This window comes from Vanellus vanellus, assembly GCF_965231255.1.
Source record: "Vanellus vanellus genome assembly, chromosome: 25".
In the NCBI taxonomy this organism is placed as follows: domain Eukaryota; kingdom Metazoa; phylum Chordata; class Aves; order Charadriiformes; family Charadriidae; genus Vanellus; species Vanellus vanellus.
In genome coordinates this window covers 2,680,035-2,703,694 of record NC_138930.1, presented here as the reverse complement: position 1 = coordinate 2,703,694, position 23,660 = coordinate 2,680,035, and the positions used below count along the sequence as shown (strand labels likewise).

Genomic DNA, 23,660 nt, shown 5'->3' with positions numbered 1-23,660 from the left:
TTACGTTTGATCTGTAACCCCGTTAACATAAGATAGGGGGAATTAAAGAAGTAGAGGTAAAGGCCGTCTCACACCGTCAACTGGGGAACACAAATTCCAGGGTCTACGTCCTGGTGGTCGGAGCAAAAGAGGGTAAAAGCAGTTGTAGGGATGAACACTGCTTAAGCTTAGTAAGTTTTCCATTGCTTGACTTCACATAAGAGCAGCACTCAAACTTGTATCACAATCCTGCAAATGATATTTGCTTATGAGATAAAGCAAGATTTTACCTAATGATTTAATTGCCAAATTAATTGTCCAATTTACTACAACTGAATGAACTCCCTCTTTTACGACATCACATACAACTACTAAAACTCAATGCGAACATATGTTTAAATTAGAAGAACTACTTATTCATAGAGGCTTCCATTTCGTAGTATTTTATACAGTCCGCTATGTTTGTATTCATCATATGCGAATTGCCAGATTCTTTTGTAAAAGCCGCATCTCCTGGATAAAAAGGGACCATCTAATAATGAATTTATGCTGAAGACTTTGACATAGATGACGCAGATGACATACTGATTAGCTTACTGTGAATTATTAAATAAATGTAACAAGTGAAAGCTAATTCTATAAATACTATCTTTTTATGACGTTTTCTTTGAAATTCATACTGCAGCCTCCAAAAAAAAAAAAAAAAAAAAATCAATGGAATTCAGGTAATAAAAAGCCAGATGATTCACAAGTTGCAGTTTGCTATATGCAACATTGTCTTCCAGATAAAGAAACTTTGCTTTCAGTATCTTAGGATCATACGTTAAATTTCTTACAAGCAGTAAATTTTATCTAGAACATATAATACAGCTTATACAGTGTTTCCTGCATATTATGCACTTGAAAAGCCACAGAGAGCTGGGTTTGACGTAACCAGCCGGTCTTGTTTAGAGTTGAAGGTGACTAAAATTTTCACAACATAAACCAAGAATTTAGTATTTTTATAAAAGCCATGTTTAAAGGTTTCACTCGGACAGGGTGGAGCCAAAGAACCTCTATTTAAGAGTTTGGCATATCAGCCTTACTGAGTGCAATAGCCAACTCAAGGTCTTCTTGTTCTTGTCTCCGCAATCGAGCTAGTCTTTCTTGCTCTGCTTTTTCGCTCTCGCGCTTTGCCCACGCCAGCTGCTGTTCTTCATTTCCAAACTAAAAAACGAAAACGGAAAATAAATTAATAAATTTACCAAAAAGCTAGAAGAAATTATGTGAAAAATACAACGAATCAAAGGGATTAAATATATGGATCAAGTATACCAAGCTGTCTTAGGCTAGTTCTTCTGGATTAGGATAAAAATTCACTCACTGATTTCCTCACTTCATCCTTTAATTTATTTCCTCAATTTCTTCCTCCTCCCACCAGGAAACTAACCCATCTGGGCTGCACGTCCCCGCATCCATGGCTCAGTTGTGTATGAAAACGGCCAGGGGACTGGAGCCAAACAAAAACTCCACAAACACAAAACCAGCAAGTTAGCGGTTTGGGAGCATAGCAACCTACATCCATTTTTAAGAATAGTAAACAGCTGGTAAAAACAAGAGTTATTTACTCTTGTGCAACTCCGTTGCAGAGAGTTTTATTGTAGTATTTCCTGCGAAGGGTGAGGGGTTTTAATAATGATTCTGGAGACCGCTGATTTGTGGGAAGTTTCGTCACCACATCCAAAGTCACAAAAAGCGCTTCTGTTACTGTTTATAAAATACATGCAGAGTTTTTCCAGTAAGAAATAATGTAAGAGAATCCAATTTACCTCAGCAGAAAACACTAAGGAAATATAACACATTATAACATTCAGCTTCTAAGCCTGTTTGAGCTTCCCAAAACACATTTAAGTACGCTGCAGCAAAACTATTCCAAGACTATATTCCACTATCTACCATTGAAGTATGCAAAAGTTTGCTTGTTTGAGCTTTTTGCACAAAATATTAAAATGTTTTCTTGAAATCATAACAATTTAAAACTAAAATGTAATCTGTTACTGTTTAATTTTAGCATTCGCTGCGGAGGATGATGTTAACAGAAGCATTCACACAGCTGCATGCAAATGTTTGCATTATACCCCACTTCTAAAATTTGCTTTGCACCGGCTTTTTTTGACCGTTCAGGAAAACATATTATTTGGGTCGGTTTTTTTTTTTTTTTTTTTTTTATGCGAAAACTACATGGAATTTATAGTTTCAACTCCAGCTGAACACATACTGCAAAAATTACCCTGTGGTCCCCAACGCACAGACCCTGAAGACAGGCAAAGCTGCCACTGCGCTGCCTGATACGGCTCCACCTTCCCAGAGAAGCTCAAAATATTGAACAGTATTAAAGGCAACCTTTATTAAAGTATTAAAGTATCAGTATTAAAGGCAATCTCAAGTGCCAGACTTATGCCCAGCTGCCTCTATACTACGGGATGGCCCCCACCCCTGCCTTTTCCACCCTGCACTCTATCTTTAATTCATATTTTTGAAATAAACGCATCTATTTGAATTCCTTTCAACCCAAGTCCAATTCTCATGTACTCATAATTCAGTTAAATTATGCTTTATCCATGTGCTTTCAGATGCTCGCAATTCCTCATTTTATTTCTCTCATTATGATTTTTCAGATTATTCGGTGCAAAAAAAAGGACTATTTTAAAATTACCTTTGTTCAAACAATACCTCTGCTTTCACTGCTATCAAAATTTAGATGAGGACCTTTGCATTCAATGTTATTGAAATACAGTAGAAGTGCCACATATTTTATGATAGTTTACTTTAAAATGAAAAAAAGTTACTATCATTACTCATTTAAATAATGTCAGTTGACAGGTAAGGTTTAAAAGCTTGCTAAGATTTTAAATAGATGATTTTTTTCAAGCTACAGTAACAATGGACTCAAATGGGAGTAGAACTTCTCCATCAATTCCAAGAATTCAAAAAGATCATATAGCTGGGATGGAGAATAACAGTTACTATTTTCAGAAATACAATAAGCTTTGGTCAAACCCTGTGGGGTGGTTTTTTTTTTTTTTTTTAATGTTGAGAAAACAGTCCTACTTATATAGCTTACATCTTAGGATAAGTCTTCCAAAGCTTATGAGAGTCCCAATTATGACTTGTTTATGGTACACAAGTTACATTTTTGTGGTTAGAAGTGCTGAGTTAAAATAAAAAAAGAAAATAGGCAAGTGATTCATTGGAAACAAATCTGGATGTGCCTTATTACAAATGGTTAGCATAAAGTAAAATTTTCAGGAGCATAACTCTGACCATCAGATAGAGAAATAACAGTTCATTAGTGCCACTGGTTCTTGCACAGACTGCCTATAAAAAGGTAACGTAGCTGAATTACAAGTCATTTAATGCAATAACAATTTCTTTGCATGTGTCCAGGTTTCAAGAAGTCTATAAATACATATCACATATCTGTCATTTCATTAAAAACCTTTTTTTTTTTTTTCAGAAGTACAGTTAGACCCAAGGCATAAAATAGGAAAACAGCAGACTGCAGCCAAACTAATCAAATACACAAAAACCTACACTGACTTGCGTTTACTAAATTACCAGCTTATAGTAAGAGAAAAATTTTAGCTTAGTACTAAGTGCTCCGTTTCTTGGAAATTTAAATGCTTTCTGTTGGCAGAAAGATTGCTTTTCTTGTTGTTCCGTAAACTGAAGCTGGAACCTAGAAATACCTGAAATCTGAGCTACCAAAAGGCTTTGTTTTGTTCCAAAGAGTCATATTTAATGCCAGTGGAAAAGTTAAGAATGGAATGAGAATATACTTAAGCTCTGGGTGCGTGAATTTGCCAGCGTCTCAAAAAAAGCCAAACTTTCTAGAGTGCTACTAAAACCTAGTGAAGGTCTTCATGTTACTTCTTGGCAACAGTAAAGAATTCTAATTAAAAATTGGGTTATTCAATTATTCAAACCTACACAATCGTATGGTCCTGTTCTGAGATTCCATGGACTCAAACTCTACGTCAAAACACCTTCTGCAAGTTAAACTGCTTTTAATTTCCATTGTGAGCAGAGTTTCCCAAACATTAGCACAGACAAGCCCAATATTCTAGCTGATTACAAGGTCACTGGTACCCTTAAGACTTCTTACAGAAGGATTAAGAATTATCAAGTGTAGCAATATAATTGTGGTACAGGCATGCAAAATATAAATATTGAAAACATTAGGGATCAAGTCGCTCTCTTTTTAGTCAAATTCAGTTAATGCCCCCCCGCTTTTTTTTTTTTTCTTACAGCAGTAGAAAGCAATTCACAAAACTAATTAAAAATTAATTTCATTGGATGAAGTGCCACCTAACAGTAATTATAAGTGGCCACTGCTCAAGTTTTTCCTACTTCTTATCTTCTAAAGTTAATCTCATCTCCTGAAAACCTGATGGCACAGCAAATTTACCACCAGAGCACCCACTGGGATGGGCATCGGAGATTTTGGTTAATCATTTGGTACAGTCACTCAGAGTAAGCCACACTTTTAACTTAAATGCAGTCTGTAAAGTAAGACGACAATAGCTGGGTAACAGTCACTCCATTCCATTATTTGTCTTTCATTCGAGGAAGAAATTAGATGCTGTTCAAGAAATTTCAGATAAAGCAAGTTTTGCGTCTTATTTTTATTAAGAATGTCACCATTTTTGTATACAATCACAGAATTTAACTGTGCAAATCCAACAGGCTAGTACTAACTGTGGTAAAGCATACATCGGATCTCGACCTTTGACATCTTCGGTATCATAGATAAATTAAAGCACTGAGGCCAGCTTAAAGGTATGCACAGATGACCTCAACTAACAATATCAAATAGGAAAGTGATACACATTTACTATTAACTAATAACTAGGGGAAAAAAAAAACAGTAAAAATAAGCAACCTGAAAGATTCAGCTTAAAGATCTCCACTTGTTGAACACTGCACCGTGTCCATCGGAGTTGAGTAACAGATTAAGTTGGCAATTTTACTGCGTGGCAACGTGACAGAACAAAAACACATGAAAGGAGGAAGAAGCCTGAGGCTGTGGATGGAACAGATTTCTATCTACTCATGGAAGCAGCAAGAACCACACTACTACTACATTTACAATGACTTCCAATTCAGTAACGAACCTGCCAGCACTAAAACCAAAGCCAGGCGGTTAGAAACCCTGCTATTTTTTAATGAATGGGTACTTGGCTTTGCTTTCAAACCTTCTGAAACTGTCTTTTGGAGTGCAGTACGAACATTTCTTTTATCAGTTCTACAAAACAATTTTGTGTTCTTTGTCTAACAAGGGCTTTTCTACAGTATCAGTAACCAGAACAAAATTCAACAGCTAAATTTTCAATCTCTACCTTGTATGCGTATCTTTATGACCACATTCCATCGTATACAGCAAACATTGTGACAGGATTGTCAGAACTTTTTTCACAAACAATTACAAATACTTTATGGAACCTTTCCCCTTAAGGATTTGCTTCTCAGGATATGGTGAAATTGCTATATAAATGTTTTCAACAATTGTTTTTGAATCTTTACATCATTGGCTCCCAAAGATCAGTTTACAAAATAGCCTCCATGCAACAAAAACAATACACAGATTCGGCTACAAGAATTTGTGAGTAAAGGCACACTGTACTAAAATAATTTAAATGCAAGTAAACCCTTTAAAATTTAGTACGAAGCTTCTTTTTTTTTTATTGAAATAATGCCTTTTTATTACAGAAATATTAATACAAAAACAATAAGGACAGCATGAAGGTACTAAGAGACAGAAGCCAGTGAACAGTAGGTTTGCAGTTAAACCAAAACCCCAACAGATTGCTGCAAGCAGAGCAGAAAGTGGTTTGCTCAGAGACAATGAACTTAACTTACAGAGCTGAAGTCTGCAAACCCCAAGGAAGAGTCTTTAGAAGTTTTACTTGAAGAGGAGGGAGCAAATGGATCTTTTCCACTAAATGGGTCCCCAAACCCCTTTTTACTTTGAAACGGGTCACTGCTGTCAGCCCCAAATGGCTGGAATGGATCATGGGGCTTGGGAAAATCTGAAGACCCAAGGTGGCTTACAGGAGTACTTTTACCTGGAAAGTTTAGGAAAAAACAAAAACAAAAACAAAAGGAGAAAAAGAGAAGTTACTTACCATGGGCAATGCAAACCCCTTAAATAGGAAACTGTGCTGATACACTTTAGCATCATCCATTCCTCCTGGGGTGTTTAAAATTTAACCAAATGTAATTGTACTCATTTCTCCATGCAAATCATCTCAAACAGTTGTTTTATTTAAATGGATTTATTATCTTACTTATACATACCGCAATATTAATGCCACCACGATTTTACATAATAAAACCCAATATAAAGACATTTGGTCAGAAGAATTTGACACGTATGACTTTAGTTCATTTTCCAGGATTAGAGATATTTCAAGTTTAAGTTTGGGATCATATAAAAGACAAAATAATTAAAAATACCTATCGCTAAAAGATAATCATGTTAAATAGAATTAAGTAGTAACTTATCTGTGACTTTACTTAATGCATGCATTCTGTGTTTGTTTCTGGGACTCGTATATCCTTCCACCACCACACGTACAAGGGAAAAGACTGATGAAGAAATCGCCCTGTTGTGGGGTGCTTGCTGTGCAACCCACCTTTTGTAGGCATCCGCTTGTTCTTATATTCCACCCCAATAACAAATGAAATCACAGGCACTATTGTGTACGCTCATAAATAATGGCTGTATATTTTATTTGTTGCAATTAGAACCTCAGTGGTTCATTTTCAATTCCCCTTTCAAAAAGTACTATTTTGTTAGGTCAAATAACTAAATGGATAAGTGTAATTTTTTTATCTTAACACCTTCCCCCCTCCCCCAAAGAAAACCAAACAAGAAAGAAATACTTACAACCTGTACAGTAACCTGAATTACATACATTATTTGCATGAATAAAGCTATCTTTTTTGAAATGTCTGATTCTTTGAACTGTAACTTAATAATAGGAATCTCATAGTTTATTCACATCAGGATACACATACTAGGAAAGCACAGAGAAATGGAGTGGAAACGCCAAATTTCAGAGTATGTACTTGGCACGTCTAAGACATAACCTGATAGCTTTTAAGAAGGTGCTTTGGTAGTTGCTTGGGAACTTTATGACAGTTGCTCAAAGCTGTGAAAATACTCATTGGTCAACGAGAAATAAAGATCAGGAAACTTGCACTAGATAAATAACCCACCCAGCAGCCTGCCATCACCTGCCGTTAGATCACGGCTCAGCCTCTCCTACGCCAGGGGCCAGCCAAAAGCCCACCTGCCCCGGGCTCCGCTCGCCCAACATACAGCCCTCGACCGGCCGCAGGCTCTGCTCCCGCCTGGCGGCACCTCCTTACCCACGGCACAGGGGGCTGGAGCCCACAAACTTGGGCAGGCACAGACTTACAGGGGAGCCGGAGGAACCACGCAGGCTCTTAGCTCATTAGTGCAGTGCTAACGTCATGCTCGGGCTTCGGAGGCAGTACAGTGCCCGCTCGCAGGCACCGTGCTTCAGGGAAAATGTGAAGCAAGGAAAGTCCACAGCGGAACAAGCAGGCAGACAGAGGCGCAGAAAACAAGAGACGTGCAGCAGGAGATACAACTGGATTTGTTTAGGCTTAAAGACTATTCAAGGGGAGACCGATCATAGTCCTGTAGGCACATCTTCCATGAAGAAGGTGGCTAATGGATTTAGATTTTACCAAGAGATTTACAATAGACAATCTGTAACATGTTTATAACTTCAGAATACTCAAGACTACCTAGGGAACTCGTTGCATTCCATCATCGCGTCCATGAGATTTGAGAAAGGGTTTCTAGAAATCACACTGGTTTAGCTGCCTTGAAGCTGGAGGATAAACGAGATCTCTTAAAGTTCACTCCAATACTATATTTCATGGTTCAGTACGTGCTCCGTCCTGGTTAACAGATGTGGCAAAGATATACGGACACCCATATTGGCAACCACATGTGGGACTTCTAAAGACAAGCAGATCAGACCAACGATTTGTCCTTCATGGAAGGAAGCGACAAAATATACAGGAAATACCAGCAGCATTTGCTCTCCCAACAGGCACGGACCCTCTTTCGCCACAGTTTTAAACTGCCTTTCCTATCGACAGAGGCCTCGTTTTGCTCTCTGAAATGGAGCGAGGCATTTCCATCCCGCTCACCACCACAGCCTTCAGGAGATCTCGCCTTCGGCCACAGCTATGCAGCGTTAGTGAACTAAGCAAACCTGGTCAGAGATGAGTAACTCAGCATTTTGTATGTAATTCTCCAGATAAAAGAGCAAATGATTTTAAATTACAGAGAGAATTAAAGTACCTGCATTTCTAATTTAAGGTCAAGGCAAAACAAGAGCCCTCTACATCTTTTTCTCCTTCCTCTATTGCCAGTTACTAGCAAGCAAATCCCCACCAGCACCCCTCACCCTATATCGCCCCAAACCAATTTCGACTGATAGAGGCAAAAATGACCCATTTTAAGCTGCCCTTTCCTTAGGTTAAATCTTCTGTTGCCGAAACCACTTTGTGGAACTGGTGACTGTTAATACGAACGCAGGGTTTGCAACGTTATTTGCTCAGCAAACCTGTTTTTTTGTAGGTGGCCTGTTTAATGTTTTTGCACGAAGCCCCTAGTGGTTTCAGAACATACACAAAGAGCATCGGGGTTTCTCGTGCTTCATCTTCACAGCAGATCACAAAGAATAACTTTGCTGTAGAGGAAATGTCACCATGAATACTAAAGTTACTGCTAATAATATTGAAAATTTTCATTTCACATTCTAAGCACCTTCTTCTTCAGTTTTCATATGTTAAAGAAAAGAACAGGGCTTTAACTTCGTTATTTTGAAGAAAAGGTGAAAGAGAGAGACCCTTATAATACCAGGTTTGTTTTTTGCAGAGCAATTTTAAGGGCAGTGCCCACCCTGAGTGCACTGATCCTGGCACTCACGACAGAGTCCTCAACGAGCCCTCTTTCCTCACACTTTGTACGTTGCTTATAGTTTGTTTTACCCTGCCACACTCTGCAAACATGGCTTTGAGGCCTGGGAGAAGTTTGTTTGGTTCAGTTAGACGTTCAAATGTACTCATTTATCGGCCACAAATTAGTAACAACACCACCAGAATTACCTTTCTGACCTTCTTGCTGGCAGACCCAGGTGTGAATCTCCCAGTGCAGTAAAGGTATACTTAAGTACAAAAAAGATTTTTGTATTCCCATGTTCAGCATGTCAAGAATGTGGGTACAGTATCTCTATAATGTAAAGCAAAAATACCCAAACCACATCAAAAAGTCACCAACTGAACCGAAGGACATTGGTAAAATCATAATATTGCAAAATATACACTTAGCAGTAACGGAGATTGCATTTATCTTATAGTCACTGGAAAATGTTACGTTTTTACATGATACCGCTCATCGTTTTTGAGGTATAGCAGTACGAAAGTGCAGGCAAACAGTTGTAACCCTGACTTATTTGATTTTTCTGCTAATAGTTTCAGGGGAAAAAAGTTCAGAAAAAAGCAAAACAGGTCCTATTCTGAAACCACAGCAGTTTCAGCAGTTACCCAAGTGGTGCACCCAAACCACACCGAGGACTCACTTCAGCAAAAAGAGATGATGAACAAAATGGTTTACCACAGCAAATGCTGTTAACTTATAGTGAACTCCACCCATATGAAGGGTTTATCTAATTTCATACCCCACAGCAAACTTTAGGGTTGAGATCTGTAGTTCAAGGCAAATATAATCTCACTGGTAGGATGCAATTACAGAATTTGTCTTACTGAATGACAAGATATTAACAACGAAACAATGAAGTGAAACATTTATAGTTTTTTCTATGTTCTGTGTTTCAACAATAGTCCTAACTTTCTGCTTAGAAGAGCATCTCACCGAATTATGAGAAGCAGCATGTCTTCATGTGTTTGAAGACTGGACTAGGCATGCTCACAGGCAAACAGGGCAGAGTTGAGATGACCCGACTTCAAACTTTCACTAAACATGTACTCCTTTCCAGGAAACCTTCTAAAGTGAAAAATACGCTGTAAGAAGTCACAGTCCTGCTACATAGGATAAGCAGCAACCAGGTGAGTTAAGCCCAGACCTGTGATTATATTTGAACATATAATACCAGGGCTCCGACCTTTCACATATTTCATATGCCAGAGGAAGTGTTACTCTAGAAAAACTTTGAAGACTGCGGAGCATATAAGGTGCCTCCCAGCACCTCTTTCTCTTGGCTCTTTACCAAATTTATATATCATTCCTAACTCACTCTGCATGTTTTTCACCATCCTGCTAAACTATCCAGTTCTTCCACTGAATAAAACTTTCACAAACTGTGAACTTTAGGAACTTATAGAAAAATTACTAGTTTTAAAAGTATGCTTGAAGGTTAGTTAAATTAAAACTGATTTTCTACAGAATACTCAAAGGTATTTGTCCTCAACAGGGTCTATTTCTGCATTGTATTTCAAACTCAACTGTTTGGCAATAAAGCTCTTTGCACAAAATCACAATATATATTTGTAGTAACAGAAGGAAGATTTTTTCCTATGCAAAAAACCCCTCGAAACAGTTTTTGCTTAACATTTGCAAAGTTCGCACCTTGAGCTAGCCTGTAATGCTGAAAGCCTGAGCTCAAGAGAAATATTCTGAAAACTACGAATTTCTTGAAAGGTGAGGTTAGGGAAATCGTTACACGCTCAGCCTAACAATCTGTTCTGAAACAGATTCTGAACAACCTGTTTCAACAATCAGTACTGAAATATCTTTACGGTGAGAGATCAGCATAAACAACAGAATCAGAGCGTGAATGGAATTTTTAGTTTGTGGCTGGGCAGGTGCTCCACCCATGAGTCATTTATCCTTCTCAACATGGGATGCCTGTGTTCTAATGCAACTGTCAGATCTTCTAGAAGGCATGAAAAATAAAAAAGTTTTCCTGTCAGTCACAAACTTTGAGGCTAAATTTTTCACTCTCAGCTGCAGATGAGGGAAAAAAAAAATAAAGGTAAACAGACACTGTGCTACTTGTGAATAACCCTGGGTACCCAAGAAGCTCTACGGAAACAGGTGTGTGGTACCACTCTGAAATAAACATCACACTCCTGTACTCCTGTGATCACGCAATGAATAAAAGAACAGAACTCTATACTCTCCTCTAGACCAAAATCATTGATCCCCATAACTTGAATATGCCCATGCAAATAAATGTAAGGGAATTATTTTACATTTTTTCCTGATTGCTTAATAAAATTCTTTCTTTTGTTCATAACTCCTGATTACATCTATTGTACCTGACATGGCTTTTTTCTTCTTAGAATTATCTCACTAAATACACAGAACAAATTTCTGTGCAAATTCGTAGCCTGGGGGATTGTCCATGGTGCAGGTCAAAAAGAATGGCCACAAAAACATGACATGTTTAAACACTAAGTATTCATAAGACATCATTTTCTTTAAATAAATGAAATCAGTAAATGCACACAACAAAGCATTCAGGCTTCAGTTTGTCTGTTTTAAGCAAGATACTGAGCAAACTGTGAAGTCTTAATTTTCATCTGAGACACTGAAGACACAGCACAGGCAAACAAACACTATTAAAAAAAAACATTTCTATGTCCAACTCAAAAAGTAGCAAAGACCTATGCTCTTTTTTCCTCACTGACAACAGTCAATGAGGTCAATGTGAACTGACAGAGCTTTTGTGCTGCTTTATAGCTGAAAATAAGTCTAAAATGGTAAAAACAGTCAAACCATAAAATGCCTTAAATTTAGAGAAGTGACACACACGAAAAAGAACTATATTTATCGTTGACATAGAGGAGGAGGAAGCATCAAATACAAAGGAAGACAGCAGCAGAACAGGGCTGTACAAACATCGCCTTGCCGTGAGCTGCTTGCACTGCCATTCTGATTCATGCGAGCAGAGTGGTGGCAGGCAGCATCAGGTATCTGATTATGCACAGGAGTAGTAAGAGGCATCTAAATCGGTTCAAGGGGTGCAAAAAATGTCCTAGAGGTGGTGCACCTCTAGCACCAAGGGGTGCTAGAGTGAATCTAGCTTAAAAGCTTCAAGTGAGACAATCCTGGTCCAGGTAAGCCTGGAATATGTGTTCATATCCCATCTGGGTACCCACCCACTAAGGCTCTGAAGTCAAACAGCCTTCAGTATACATTCTTAATCATGAGCACTTAGTGGGCAAACTTATCTTAAATTTACCTTCCGAGGTCCATGCACCACAGGAACAGAATGGAAAGCTGCTCTGTGAGCTGCCTGTTAATTTTTCTTGCATTTCTTTGGGACTGACAACAGTCTTCTCCAGCAACCACACTTGTGAGGAAAGGGCAAAGCATCCTCACCCCAAACTAGGGAACTATTATTTCTGTAGATGATGGATTACAACATGCGTCACAGCTAAATGTTTTCAGATTAGTTCAATAAAATATTAAGATCTCAAAGATCTTAATATATCTTTAATACAACTTAAAGCCTGTGAGAATGGAATCGACTCAAACACAAACATGTTAACCACTAACCTCTGAGATGCCAATTTATAAATTCAGTTGTCATCATACATCAGAACTACAAAGAATAAATGGATCAAAAATCAAAGATGAAGTTCTTTGACAAACCCACTGTGTGCAGCTGGGAATAATAATTTCCCAATATAATTTACTTTAATACCTGTATTTCAAATAGCAGCTAAGTAAATCCACTAATTTCCTTCTTGCACTGCATGAATTCAATATGTAGTCCTTTGAATTCCAAGTTACATGATATTTTTCTGCTATTCATGTATTGGCATCCCAAAGAAAAACCGAATTTTTAAAAGTACATTAGCATTGAAGAAGTTCACTATTAATACAATACCCATGACCTCTATTAGTCACTAATATACAATATATTCAATATAATTTATAACATTCACACAGCCTAAAAAAGCTAGAGTGATAAAAATAACTGGTTTTATTAAATAATCATTGCAAGAAGAAAGCATACTGAAGTTGGAAAGAACACTTTCTTTATGCGTTTTTAGGACTTTTATATTCTTTCAAGGTTAAAAAGGTCAAAACCACTATAAGCAAGCAATAAAAATTTAGAAGAGGTTGAAGGTTACACACTGGTTAGTGGTGAAGGTTCTTCCACTAATATCACTGGTTAACAGTACTGTTATAACCGCAATGTGGAATGCATGGTGCTGCATTTAAAGGAAGTGGTAAGGGTGGGGCAAAAGCAGTAGGTCCCACGATCAAAGCACTAGAGCATTGAATTTTACTTATAACCCAATCACTGACACCCACACAGCAACTTCCTGTACTTTAAAAAAAAAAAAAAAAAAGAAAAGAAAGAAAGAAAAAAATCTGTTTCTCTCTTTTTGTAATCAACAACTTTTACCTAGAAACTAGTTAGCGGTGAACTCTGACTGATTTCAATCTGCAGCTCACGGCAGAAAACATAATTGTTAATCTGTGAGAACCTACAAATAACATTTTAACTGACAGGTTTCAGTGTATCTGTTCTTTCAGACTTTTTTTTTCTTAATTACATAAAAGTCCTACAAAACCCAAGAACTAGTGTAAGAAATAGAAAGCGACCAGAAGTTCAGTAGTGCTAAACACTACAGGTAATCCTCTATGACAGAAAATAAAATGTACTTACAAATCTACAAAACTTAGCTATGTTTTAGGACAGCTTGAGAAAACAATTTGCACTGAAATTTAGATCCCTGTCACAGGGCACCTTTGCTTAAGTATGTCAACATATACTACTATTATTTTTGTTAATATAAGTAATTAATATTGTCATGTTTTCAGTTTATCACAGCCCATTATGCAAAGCACAGGCCTGTTTCTATCTATTTTTTTTCTTGCTTTTTTGAGCATTACTTGAGATCCAGCATCAATAAATACAGAAAACCTTCCCCTTCTCTCCAAAGAAACCTTCAAGTTCTCCAGTACCACCTGGTGAACATCATATTACTTCAGCCAAGTCCCAGGCAGCTGTACGAAACCTAATGTCCATTAAGAACTTCATGGGCTACGAATACATTCCTACAGGGAAAGAACATGCACATACTCTCTTGGGGATTTTTATTAGAACAGTCAAGTCAGAAGAGGTAAAGAGCTTTTTCTTAGCTAATCTTCCTCAACCTGAAAAGAGAATTTTAAAGCAGGTAAGGGACAGAGAGACCAATTTTTCAAATCTTTGCATGTAACAGATGTGCTTTGATGTCCACTGGTATCCAGGCTTGCTGCTTCTGAAACACCATTCTCCTTGTCATTCTCTACTTTAGTCACTGATTTATTAGCCTTCCTCCAATTCTCTTTAAAGATTCTGCATTTTACCTTTAAACAGTTATATTGAAAAAAACACAACAGAGCATTTAATCAGAAAAACAAACATATGCAATTTCTCTTGGACCAAGCAGGGATCAGTTTAAGACTCTGTAACATCTAAAAGATCTTGAACGACTTTCGTTCAAAAAGGAGTGAGAAAGAAGGAAAATGATTTACTGAAGAACAGAACAAGCGTAAGCCTGAGATTCAGCCTAGATACAACTTTAAGGAAATAATGACATGATTGTCATCCCCTCTCTTAACCTTCGTTTTTGAGAAGGGAAAGATAGAGATCTCAATGGTGTCTAATCCATGCCACACAGCAAGTGTGTGCCTATCCTCGCCAGATAGTAACAACCACAGATGGCTGCGAACTGAAGTATCTGCTAATACAGTCAGCAGGTCAGAGCTGCTTCTCAGCGTCCAAGATTTGAAAAATAACAAACACCAACAAGCAGCCAGCAAACAGGTCGGGACTTGCAATGATCGCCCACTGCAACCCTGCCACATCCAAGCTGGCAGCAGCAGAACAGTTCCCTTCAGCATGGCACGAAGGCTGTCCCAGAGCCTTTGCATGGCAGCAGCTGAGCTGGACTACACATTCCTTTTCCAGGTTTTTCCAGGCCTTTTTGATCTGGCCTTCAGTAAATGGTAACCAGAGGCTATGTCTGAAGTGTTTTCCTGGCCCCGTGCTCAGTGCCCAAGGTTTGCTCTGCCTTTGTCTCCGTGAAGAAACAAGACCTGATGCACAACTCCTCATTCATCTGGACAAAACAGACACGTGGGCAAGACGGGAACTGGGGCATCTGTTGGCCATACCCTGACTGTCCAGGACACCCTGCAATACCTCGACGGATTGATCAGACAATGCTTGCATGTCACATAACTCCTAGAAAACCACATATAGAAAAGCACTGAATTGGGAACAATCCCTGGTGGATTTTGTTAGTTTCCCCTATCAACAACTACTTGGGAAATCTGCAAAAATATGTATTAGTATTTTCTACTTGACTGTAGAGTGTTGAGGACAAGCAAAGCTTTGTATTAGATCTCCACTGCACATGTCTAACAAAATGCAAGCAAACCAAACAAGTGCTTTTCAACATTAAAAATTCCCCCCAACAGAAACAACAGGTTTACTAAAAAGAATATGAACTGGCAACAGAAAGGCAAACTACAGATTTGTCTGGTAATAACTAGCATTTATTCGTCCTTCAGCGAGATCTTTATCACCTACTTGTTTTTTAATTAAACAGACCAATGAGAAAGGTAAGAAACAACGGAAGTTTCTTGTCTGTTGTTTGTTTTCTGAGCAGCGTTCCCATTTCTAACACACACTTGTACGCCTGTATCTCTTGCTAGAATCGCAGTATATTACTATATAATTTCTCATGCTTTAAGTAACCACTGAAGATTGCCTTAGTTGTGGAAGGAAGGGAGGAGTATAACTGCATAAGCACATGAGGCTCATTTGCTTTAAAAAAAACCTTGCTTTGTTTCCTCCTTAGTCTATTTTATCATAACAACATTTGCTTTTGGTAGAGCAGCGGAACCTTACAAATATTGTGTCTCCCAAAAAGAGGGGAAAGTACACATTTAAACAAATTTTTTAAAAAGACTGATTAAAGGCTGAGTGCGCATGTCTAAATTCAAAACAAACTAAAGCTAAATGTTCTCCAAAATTCCTCTATATGTATTAAAGAGGGAATGAAGAGACATAAATCAAAAAAGAAACCCCCCATGTAGGTGAGTCAATCTTATGGCATGTATTTCTCACCTTTGCTGCTACTGTTACACTGTGTTTGCTAGGAATAATCATGTTTCGAACAAGAAATAGAAATAAACCACATGAAAGAGATAACATAGGTATATTTGGTATTTGTTTGACTCATTCAACTTTATATAGGCCCTCTAAACACTGTATTATTTTATGTATTCCTAAAAAGAAAAAGATGGCCACTTACATACTTTCCTTGAAAACCAAATAATGAAAAATAACATAATTCACAATGGCAAGTAAGATTACCTTCAGCTTTCATATTTCTGCTTCTATTAATTTGTTTCCTATTAGTTGATGTTTGTCATCATTACACATGATGCGTTTTTTTTAAACGCTAAAGCTCTCTAGTACCTCAACAGCAGAAAATATTACACAAAGCAAGCATGGAACAGACCACTTCAAGAACTTTTCCACAATCCTAGAGCATTTCCTGACAAATTTCCACCGATACTCACCTACGCAGAACCTCATGATTTGATTTCAGGGTTTTACTGTGCATGATCAACTCTTGGGCAATAAAATCATAGTCATAGGAACAAAGTAATGCTGCTGCAATGGCCTGCTTTTAATTCTACTGTAGTAAATAGATTTTGCAAGCCTTGGATCAATCTATGGGATAATTAATGAGATCTTCAGAATAACTTGGTAACAGAAAGCACTTTTCAAATTATCCAAGGAGCTAGTTCTTGCATAACTGGTTTGCAAAACCAGCCAGATCAACAATACCTTTTATAAACAGGATGGGTGCAGGGTGCATGCTTTGCTACAAAATGCAACAGCAGAAAGCTAGACAATCCACATATTTAGAAAGGGAGACATTAATAATGAATCTGTTTTCTTTGTGTTATGCTTCCTAACACTGTGAGTGGATACATGAGAATAATAGATGTTGACCTACATGTTTGGTGCAAAATTATGTGCCTATTCATAAGCACAATCCAGATTGATTTTTTTTAAGCCAACTAAACGTTCACTGCTAAGATTAACTGAACTATACTACTGTTGTTAAAAGGAGCTCTAAGTGGCTTCAGCTCTTAAAACAGTTTCACTGGTATGTGAATATTTTGAAAATCAACTCTAGGGAGGGTGAACCAGTAGAAGTTGAACCTCCATTAAAAGAAATCTTATTTTCAGTTCAGGAGATTCACGTATCTCTACATTTCTATACATAATGGACTTGAAGCAGGAACAAGCCATATACCCAGAAAGTGTTTTATATTTAATTAATGCAGCAATGTGTGAATGCAAGAATGATCATACCTGGACAGATCAGGACAGGTCTATCCAGCCCTGTACCCTCTTCTTGTTCTAGTATCTAGTGGCAGATGCCTCAGGAAGAACATCAAAACAAGGTAAAGATACAGCCATACTTCAGACTACCTTGCAGACACTCAGCAACACAGGAGCCAGAAAGAGTACTTTGGCTTTTGCTAGACCCTGTTATTCCTGTTGGATTTTTCTTCTAAGAACTTCTAAGAACTACCTAGTTCTTTTTAAGCCCATTTAAACTTTTTTGAATTCAACACATTCTCTGGCAATAAAAAAAAAAATATCCTAAATGTAGAGCATTGTATAAAAACAGACCACTTTGTTTATTTTGAAGGTGCCATTTACTAATATCATTTGTTGCCTACTTGAAAATGACAGATTCCCCCCCCCCCCCTTTCCTTGCCACAAGTGATTTTACAGATCTGTCACACTACTCCCTAATCAGCTGTTTTCCAGTCTGAAAAGTTCCAGTCTGGTTTACTGACAATTTCTGCTGGTTTACTGATAATTTCACACCTTCCTCCATGGTTGAAATATAAGATAATGACATAGAAGACTGTCAACTTGTCCTTATGTCCAATAATATACACAAAATTGGGGGAACTGGCTATTAAAAAAAACGAAAGCCTCCTTACCACTGGGTGGCTTGGGTCGTGGAGGGACATTTTTCTTCGGTGGCAATGCTGGTGTGTCTGATTTGCTTTTGAAAGGGTCATCTGAGAATCCCACCCCTCCAAAAGAGGAGGCGAAGGGGTCTGAAGCTACTGACTACATGCGTAAAAAGAAAAGAAAAGCATGTAAGAACATTGCAGAATATTGTTGTTTCATGACAGCTGCAAGTTAACTCAAGTAAAAGCCTTAACTTCAAGAAATGAGAACAGATTTACAGAATTATGTCAGTGGTGTAAGAAGCTAACACCCACTGACAGAAGTGCTAGGATTTCATTAACGTTCAAAAGTATTTATGCTCTTAATCACTTAAGTACTTCTAGAACTTTTAGTCCTACCGAGAAGCTGATGAGAAAAATAAAAGGAAGTAAAGCTCTCCTTTTTACTACTTGGCAATGAATGGTCATACTACAGTCTGGCCTTCACTCCGATAAACAGAAACATGACAGAAACTGGAAAAACATGGTCAATTGCAGAATGGATGGTTTTTTTCCAAGCTTTTCTTATGTTACACACAGCTATTTGTCTTTCTTGTAAAAACTCAGGGAAAATTCTACAACCATATGTTTAATGTTTTCTATATTCAGCTGGCTCTTGTGAAGGACTCTCCTATTGATTAAAAAAGGCACAAAAAAAGAGGGAAATGTATCATCCTGAAATGAAGAAAGAGGAATTTTGTAGGCAAAGCTAGAGCTTGCAGTCGGACTTTCGCTAAAACTTCTAACTCAAGTCAAACACAAATATTTGTAAAGACTGTTGCCACCTAGCGGAGAGCTAGAACCCCCACAAAAAACAGTAAGAAGTTAGAAAAATCCCCAAGAAGTTAGAATATCATGTCACCGTGACTAATTAATTTTCTAGCTAACATTTAATCTACAGTGTTCAAGCATCATTGTAGAACTAAGTGTAAAAAGTTGGGCAACTGATGTCAACTGTAAATTCCAAACTCCATCTCAGAAGGCTAACAGCAGCCTCCCATCCAGATGGGGAGGTAAGGACCTAGTTCTATTTCAAATACCCGATTTACTCAGTTTATACCAAGAAACCAAGGAAACAACAATTCTGTTAAGAGCACGCCATGTTTTCCACCTTCCTCTGGTTCCCTGTATTCATGGAGCAGTTTAAGAACAAGTCAGGATACTATGAGATGAAGCATCCAAGAAGCAGACTTCAGGACTTAGAGGAAGGTTGAACACTGAAATACATTAGTATCTGGGAACAACTACCTTTTCCTACAAGTGAAAACTAGAAGTTATTTTTTTTTTTGCTCCTCTAGCATTTGAAAATGTTTATAAAAAGTTGATTCATCCCTGATGAATCTACCAGTCTTGCTAAGACTTTGCCATGTCAGAGAGGGATGGAAAATGCTGAGCTAAGTAACCGGTGAGGTTGATCAGAAAAAAATTAACAAAAGTGGGTTGTCAGTTGAAAAGATACAACCTTCTCACACCCCTAAAAAAAAGTATCTGTACATACATTTTTAAAAGGACAGTTGCTTTCCTTGTAACCTTTACCTTTGACATCTGACTGAAGTCTGCAAATCCCTCACCACTACTGAAAGCACCACTTCCAAATGGATCCAATGTTCCAAATGGATCTGAAACAGATACAGAAAAAAAAATATATTTAAAATAATACTTAAGAATTATGAAGAATGCTTGGTGCCAATGAAGTACAAAACTAGGCAGGTGATTAAAACACACTTGCATTTTGGCCTGACATGAGATGTTTAAAGAGAATTCCATAAAACAATAGGTTTGCTACCAGTTGTTTGGAGGGGGGAAAAAAAAAAGAAAAAAAAGAAAAAAGTATATAGCGTACACAAAGACTTAATCTTCATAATCCATAAAATTTCTTCTTCTTACCTGGACCTTTTGAAGACATACTGGAAGACGTAAAAGGATCACTGCTTTCAAAAGGGTCAGGCTAAATAAGAACAGATACACATAATTATTGTTCTGCTGTACTGTGCGCTTGTCTTTTTATGCATATAAAAATCTCCTGCTTTAAGACAAATTATTTCCAATATCAGACCACTCTGTTCAGTAGACATATAGTAGGATAAAATCGACTGATGATATGAAATTTGCATTATTAGTGCATTTGGCTATGGAGAGCCTTGAACAAAACACCAAATACCTACAAGCAGAACACATTTAAGTGAAAAGTGTATCACACTGAAATACAAGCATTATTAGTTACCAGGGCAAAATAAGAAATGACACCCTGAAGTGTTCAGTCTTTAAGCAATAGAGACTGAATATTCAGGCAGGCATTTACGTTATTATTAATTCAGAGAGTCTGTATATTGCTTCTTTTAAAAAAAAAAATAGTATTTACAGTTGCTCTTCAGTTTGAAAAGTCTGCTGTTATCTAAGCACAAACCGACATTGCTAGACAAACTAACCTCCCACTGACTGATGCTGGAACACTCTTCTAACACTTGGGGGGCAATAGTCAATGAGTGCCATAAGGGTGAGGGAAAGGATTAATTAAAAAAACAAAACAAAAAATCCGCCTCACACTCCCCAAACTAACCATACACATACACGTAAGGACAGCTTAAGAACTGTGACTATACATTTGACAAACGTGTTCTGTGCAGTCCTTTCACTGTGTTGGCTCTATTGTCTGTTGGTGGGTCAGTAATCCTTTAGCCAGATCAGTTCCTCGATCCGATTCACTATCTGACTGCACAAATAGAAACGTCGATGGAATGGGGGTAATGGTGTGAATCAGTGGGTGCTGGTGGCTTGGAATTCCCAACAGAGAAAAAAAATAATCCACCTAACTGCATCTTCATGGTGAACATACATCATTATCACGGAACTGGAGAGAACAAACTCCTGATTGCCTTAACAATCCATACTTAATTTTAAGAATAAAATTAATCACATTTCATCAGTTAGAAGAAAATTATTTAGTGATATTTCATTCCATTTAGCTTTCAGACAATAAACTTGTCAATAGTAAAGAAACCTACTACTTGTAGATTTAAAAATTACTGACCTTTGAGGGTAAAGTGGGGGGTTTTGTGAATGGGTCTGAGGTAAACGGGTCACTCTTCACCTGTTTCTTGAAGAAATCCTCAGGGGCAGAACTACGAAATGGATCACTTTCCTTAAATGGATCACCTCCAAATGGATCTAGGAGGAGTATTAAAACGTAAAGAGAATGTAGCACCTAGTGTGTCCATAATGAACCATTCTATATTTGAGCTTATACTCACTGATGTAATTTTTCTTATGACAACACAATGATTTGGTAAATCTGATAAACTTCCAGATATCTCTCTACACAGGGTATTTACTAAGTCTGAATAAGTGCACATCTATATTAAGGTTATGGACTTAATAAAGAGTTACATGCATATTATTAACATATTGATCCTGAAGGCACACCCTGTCAGGTTTCTATGTTCCCACATGCAAACCAAAAATCTGAAGCCAGGGAAGCCTTGAAAATCTTTGTTTTGGCTACAAATTGTTTATATCATATCCGTCCTGTCATCAAAAGGGCTATTACCTGCTGGAGCAGGTGGTTGTTCTGCAAAAGGATCATGCTGGAATGGGTCACCTATGCAGAATAGAAAAATCATTTATTTTATCCACTATTTATCAAGATGATAAAAGTTTGTGATAATATAATTTACTCAACAACTGGTCTTCAAGGTCTCATGTAAGCCATTGGTCACTTACTGCCTTTGAAAGGGTCTGCTCCTTTAAATGGATCGGATTTGAAAGGATCTTCTGACTGGAATGGATCTGTATGCAATTCTTGTGTATTATTGGTAAACATCAAGGCTTTATTCTTAAATGGATCATCCTAAAAATTAAGAGGAGAAACATTACGGCAACTTACTACAGTTAAAATGCTCAGTTACTCATTTAGCAGAAACTCTATGATATCTTGGCTCCTGTTTAATGATCTTAAAAATGACTTCCTAAAGAACTTTCTGAATAAGTGGCTTCTAAGCAGAAGTAATTACACAGCAGAAAGAAATATGTAGCCTCAGGCTACACAGTACATCAAAAGTACATTCAGATAACAATAAAAGGTTGAACTGTTTCTCATATTTCAGTATTTGAAAACTGAATATATCAATAACAAAAACAAACAAAAACCCCGACCACCACTCTATCCAAAAATTCTTCTCTCCCAGTTATTTTACAGCTCAGCTTCAGGTAAGACAGTTATTTAAAAGAAAAGGATTCACAAATCACTTGTGGACTACAAATACAAGAAATTACTACTAAGTAGTCATACTCAAGATTGCTTCTTGTTAATTCATTCTTGAGCTTAAGGCTTCAAGTACTGATTTCACATTACAAAGCACTACATGGCAGGAAGAGCATCACCCCAACATTTTGAGCATTGAGAGGTTTGTTAGTAGAGTCCAACCTATAGTGTTGTCAAGTTACAAAAAAGTCCTGCACAAGCAAGTAGTAAACTAAAGCTACGAAACCTTTTAATTGCATTCGTTTGCATCTCATACCCCTGTCTTGTCTGTTTGGGGTCTCTGACCTTGCCACAGCGCCGTATGTGCATAGAGTGCCTGTACAACAGAGCTCCATTGACAATCAAAGCCATTCAACGCCAACGCAAGAGCTACCTAGTAACAGCTACCCACTTACACTGCCTCCGACACAAGAGAGATAGGGGATTTCTGTCATCCCTTTACAAGATGCAAATGAAGTAGTCTTCATTAATACTTCTCAGAACAGCAGGGAGAGGTGGGGAGAGGAGGAAGAGGAAGGAAGAATTAAGAAACAGGAAAGAGGCACAATGGTTTAAAAAATTTACTATGAACCGGAGTTTTCTTCTGGTAAGTGATTCTCAGATTTTGAAGTAAGAGAAACATCTGGAAGTTTCCACTGGAAATTAAAGTTTGCAAGCCATGCAAGCACAGAAAAGTGTAAAGGGCATAAAGGTAGCACACTTTCTGAATATTTATTAATACAGTATATATGACATATATTTAATTTCATACTAAACCCATAGCAAATACTGTGCTTACAAGGATTCTGGAAAATACGTTTCCCTAATGAGGAAGCACCAAGTAGATGTGCCAGCAGAATCAAGCAAGTATGTAACTTCTATATTTAAAACGAAGAAATAGGCTTAAAAATCTTGTGATTTAGAGTATTATTAAATATCAAAATCAACAATAGATACCCAAAAGAAATTGACCAGAAAAATCTTTAAGAACCTAAAAGATCTTACGAATTGGGGAAAATACCTATTGAATAAAATAAAAAAAAACAAACAACCCACCACCACATAATAAGTGAGATAAATGATGCTGGAATTGTTTAAGCAGAAGAGAGCTGCCGATGTATTTTGGGAAGGGAACATGGTTTTTACTGAGATACGTAATAAACATAACTCACTGCGAGGCAGAAATTTGTATAGCTTCTTTTGGAAATAAGAGAAATACATGATTAAAGGGAAGCTTATAGCAAGAGAAGGTGTGACCTTGGTAAACCAGAGAACTTACAAGAAAAAAACAAAACACTTGAATTGGAAAGAAAGTCCTACCTACTTCCTGAGACTGAA

At 37.5% G+C, this 23,660-nt stretch overlaps 1 protein-coding gene across 1 annotated transcript in view; it reads right to left on the bottom strand.

The window, feature by feature from the left end:
* Positions 1-921: 921 nt before the first annotated feature.
* EPS15L1 (epidermal growth factor receptor pathway substrate 15 like 1) overlaps positions 922-23,660 on the bottom strand; it is a gene marked incomplete at its 5' end in the record, with an annotated part of 39,869 nt that continues 17,130 nt past the window's right edge. The window contains 8 exons of the mRNA XM_082495232.1: positions 922-1,185; positions 5,878-6,083; positions 18,071-18,203; positions 19,619-19,701; positions 19,970-20,030; positions 21,114-21,250; positions 21,630-21,680; positions 21,803-21,929. Coding sequence (XP_082351358.1) covers positions 1,039-1,185; positions 5,878-6,083; positions 18,071-18,203; positions 19,619-19,701; positions 19,970-20,030; positions 21,114-21,250; positions 21,630-21,680; positions 21,803-21,929 — 945 coding nt within the window. The 3' untranslated portion in view covers positions 922-1,038. The remainder of the gene's footprint in view (positions 1,186-5,877; positions 6,084-18,070; positions 18,204-19,618; positions 19,702-19,969; positions 20,031-21,113; positions 21,251-21,629; positions 21,681-21,802; positions 21,930-23,660) is intronic.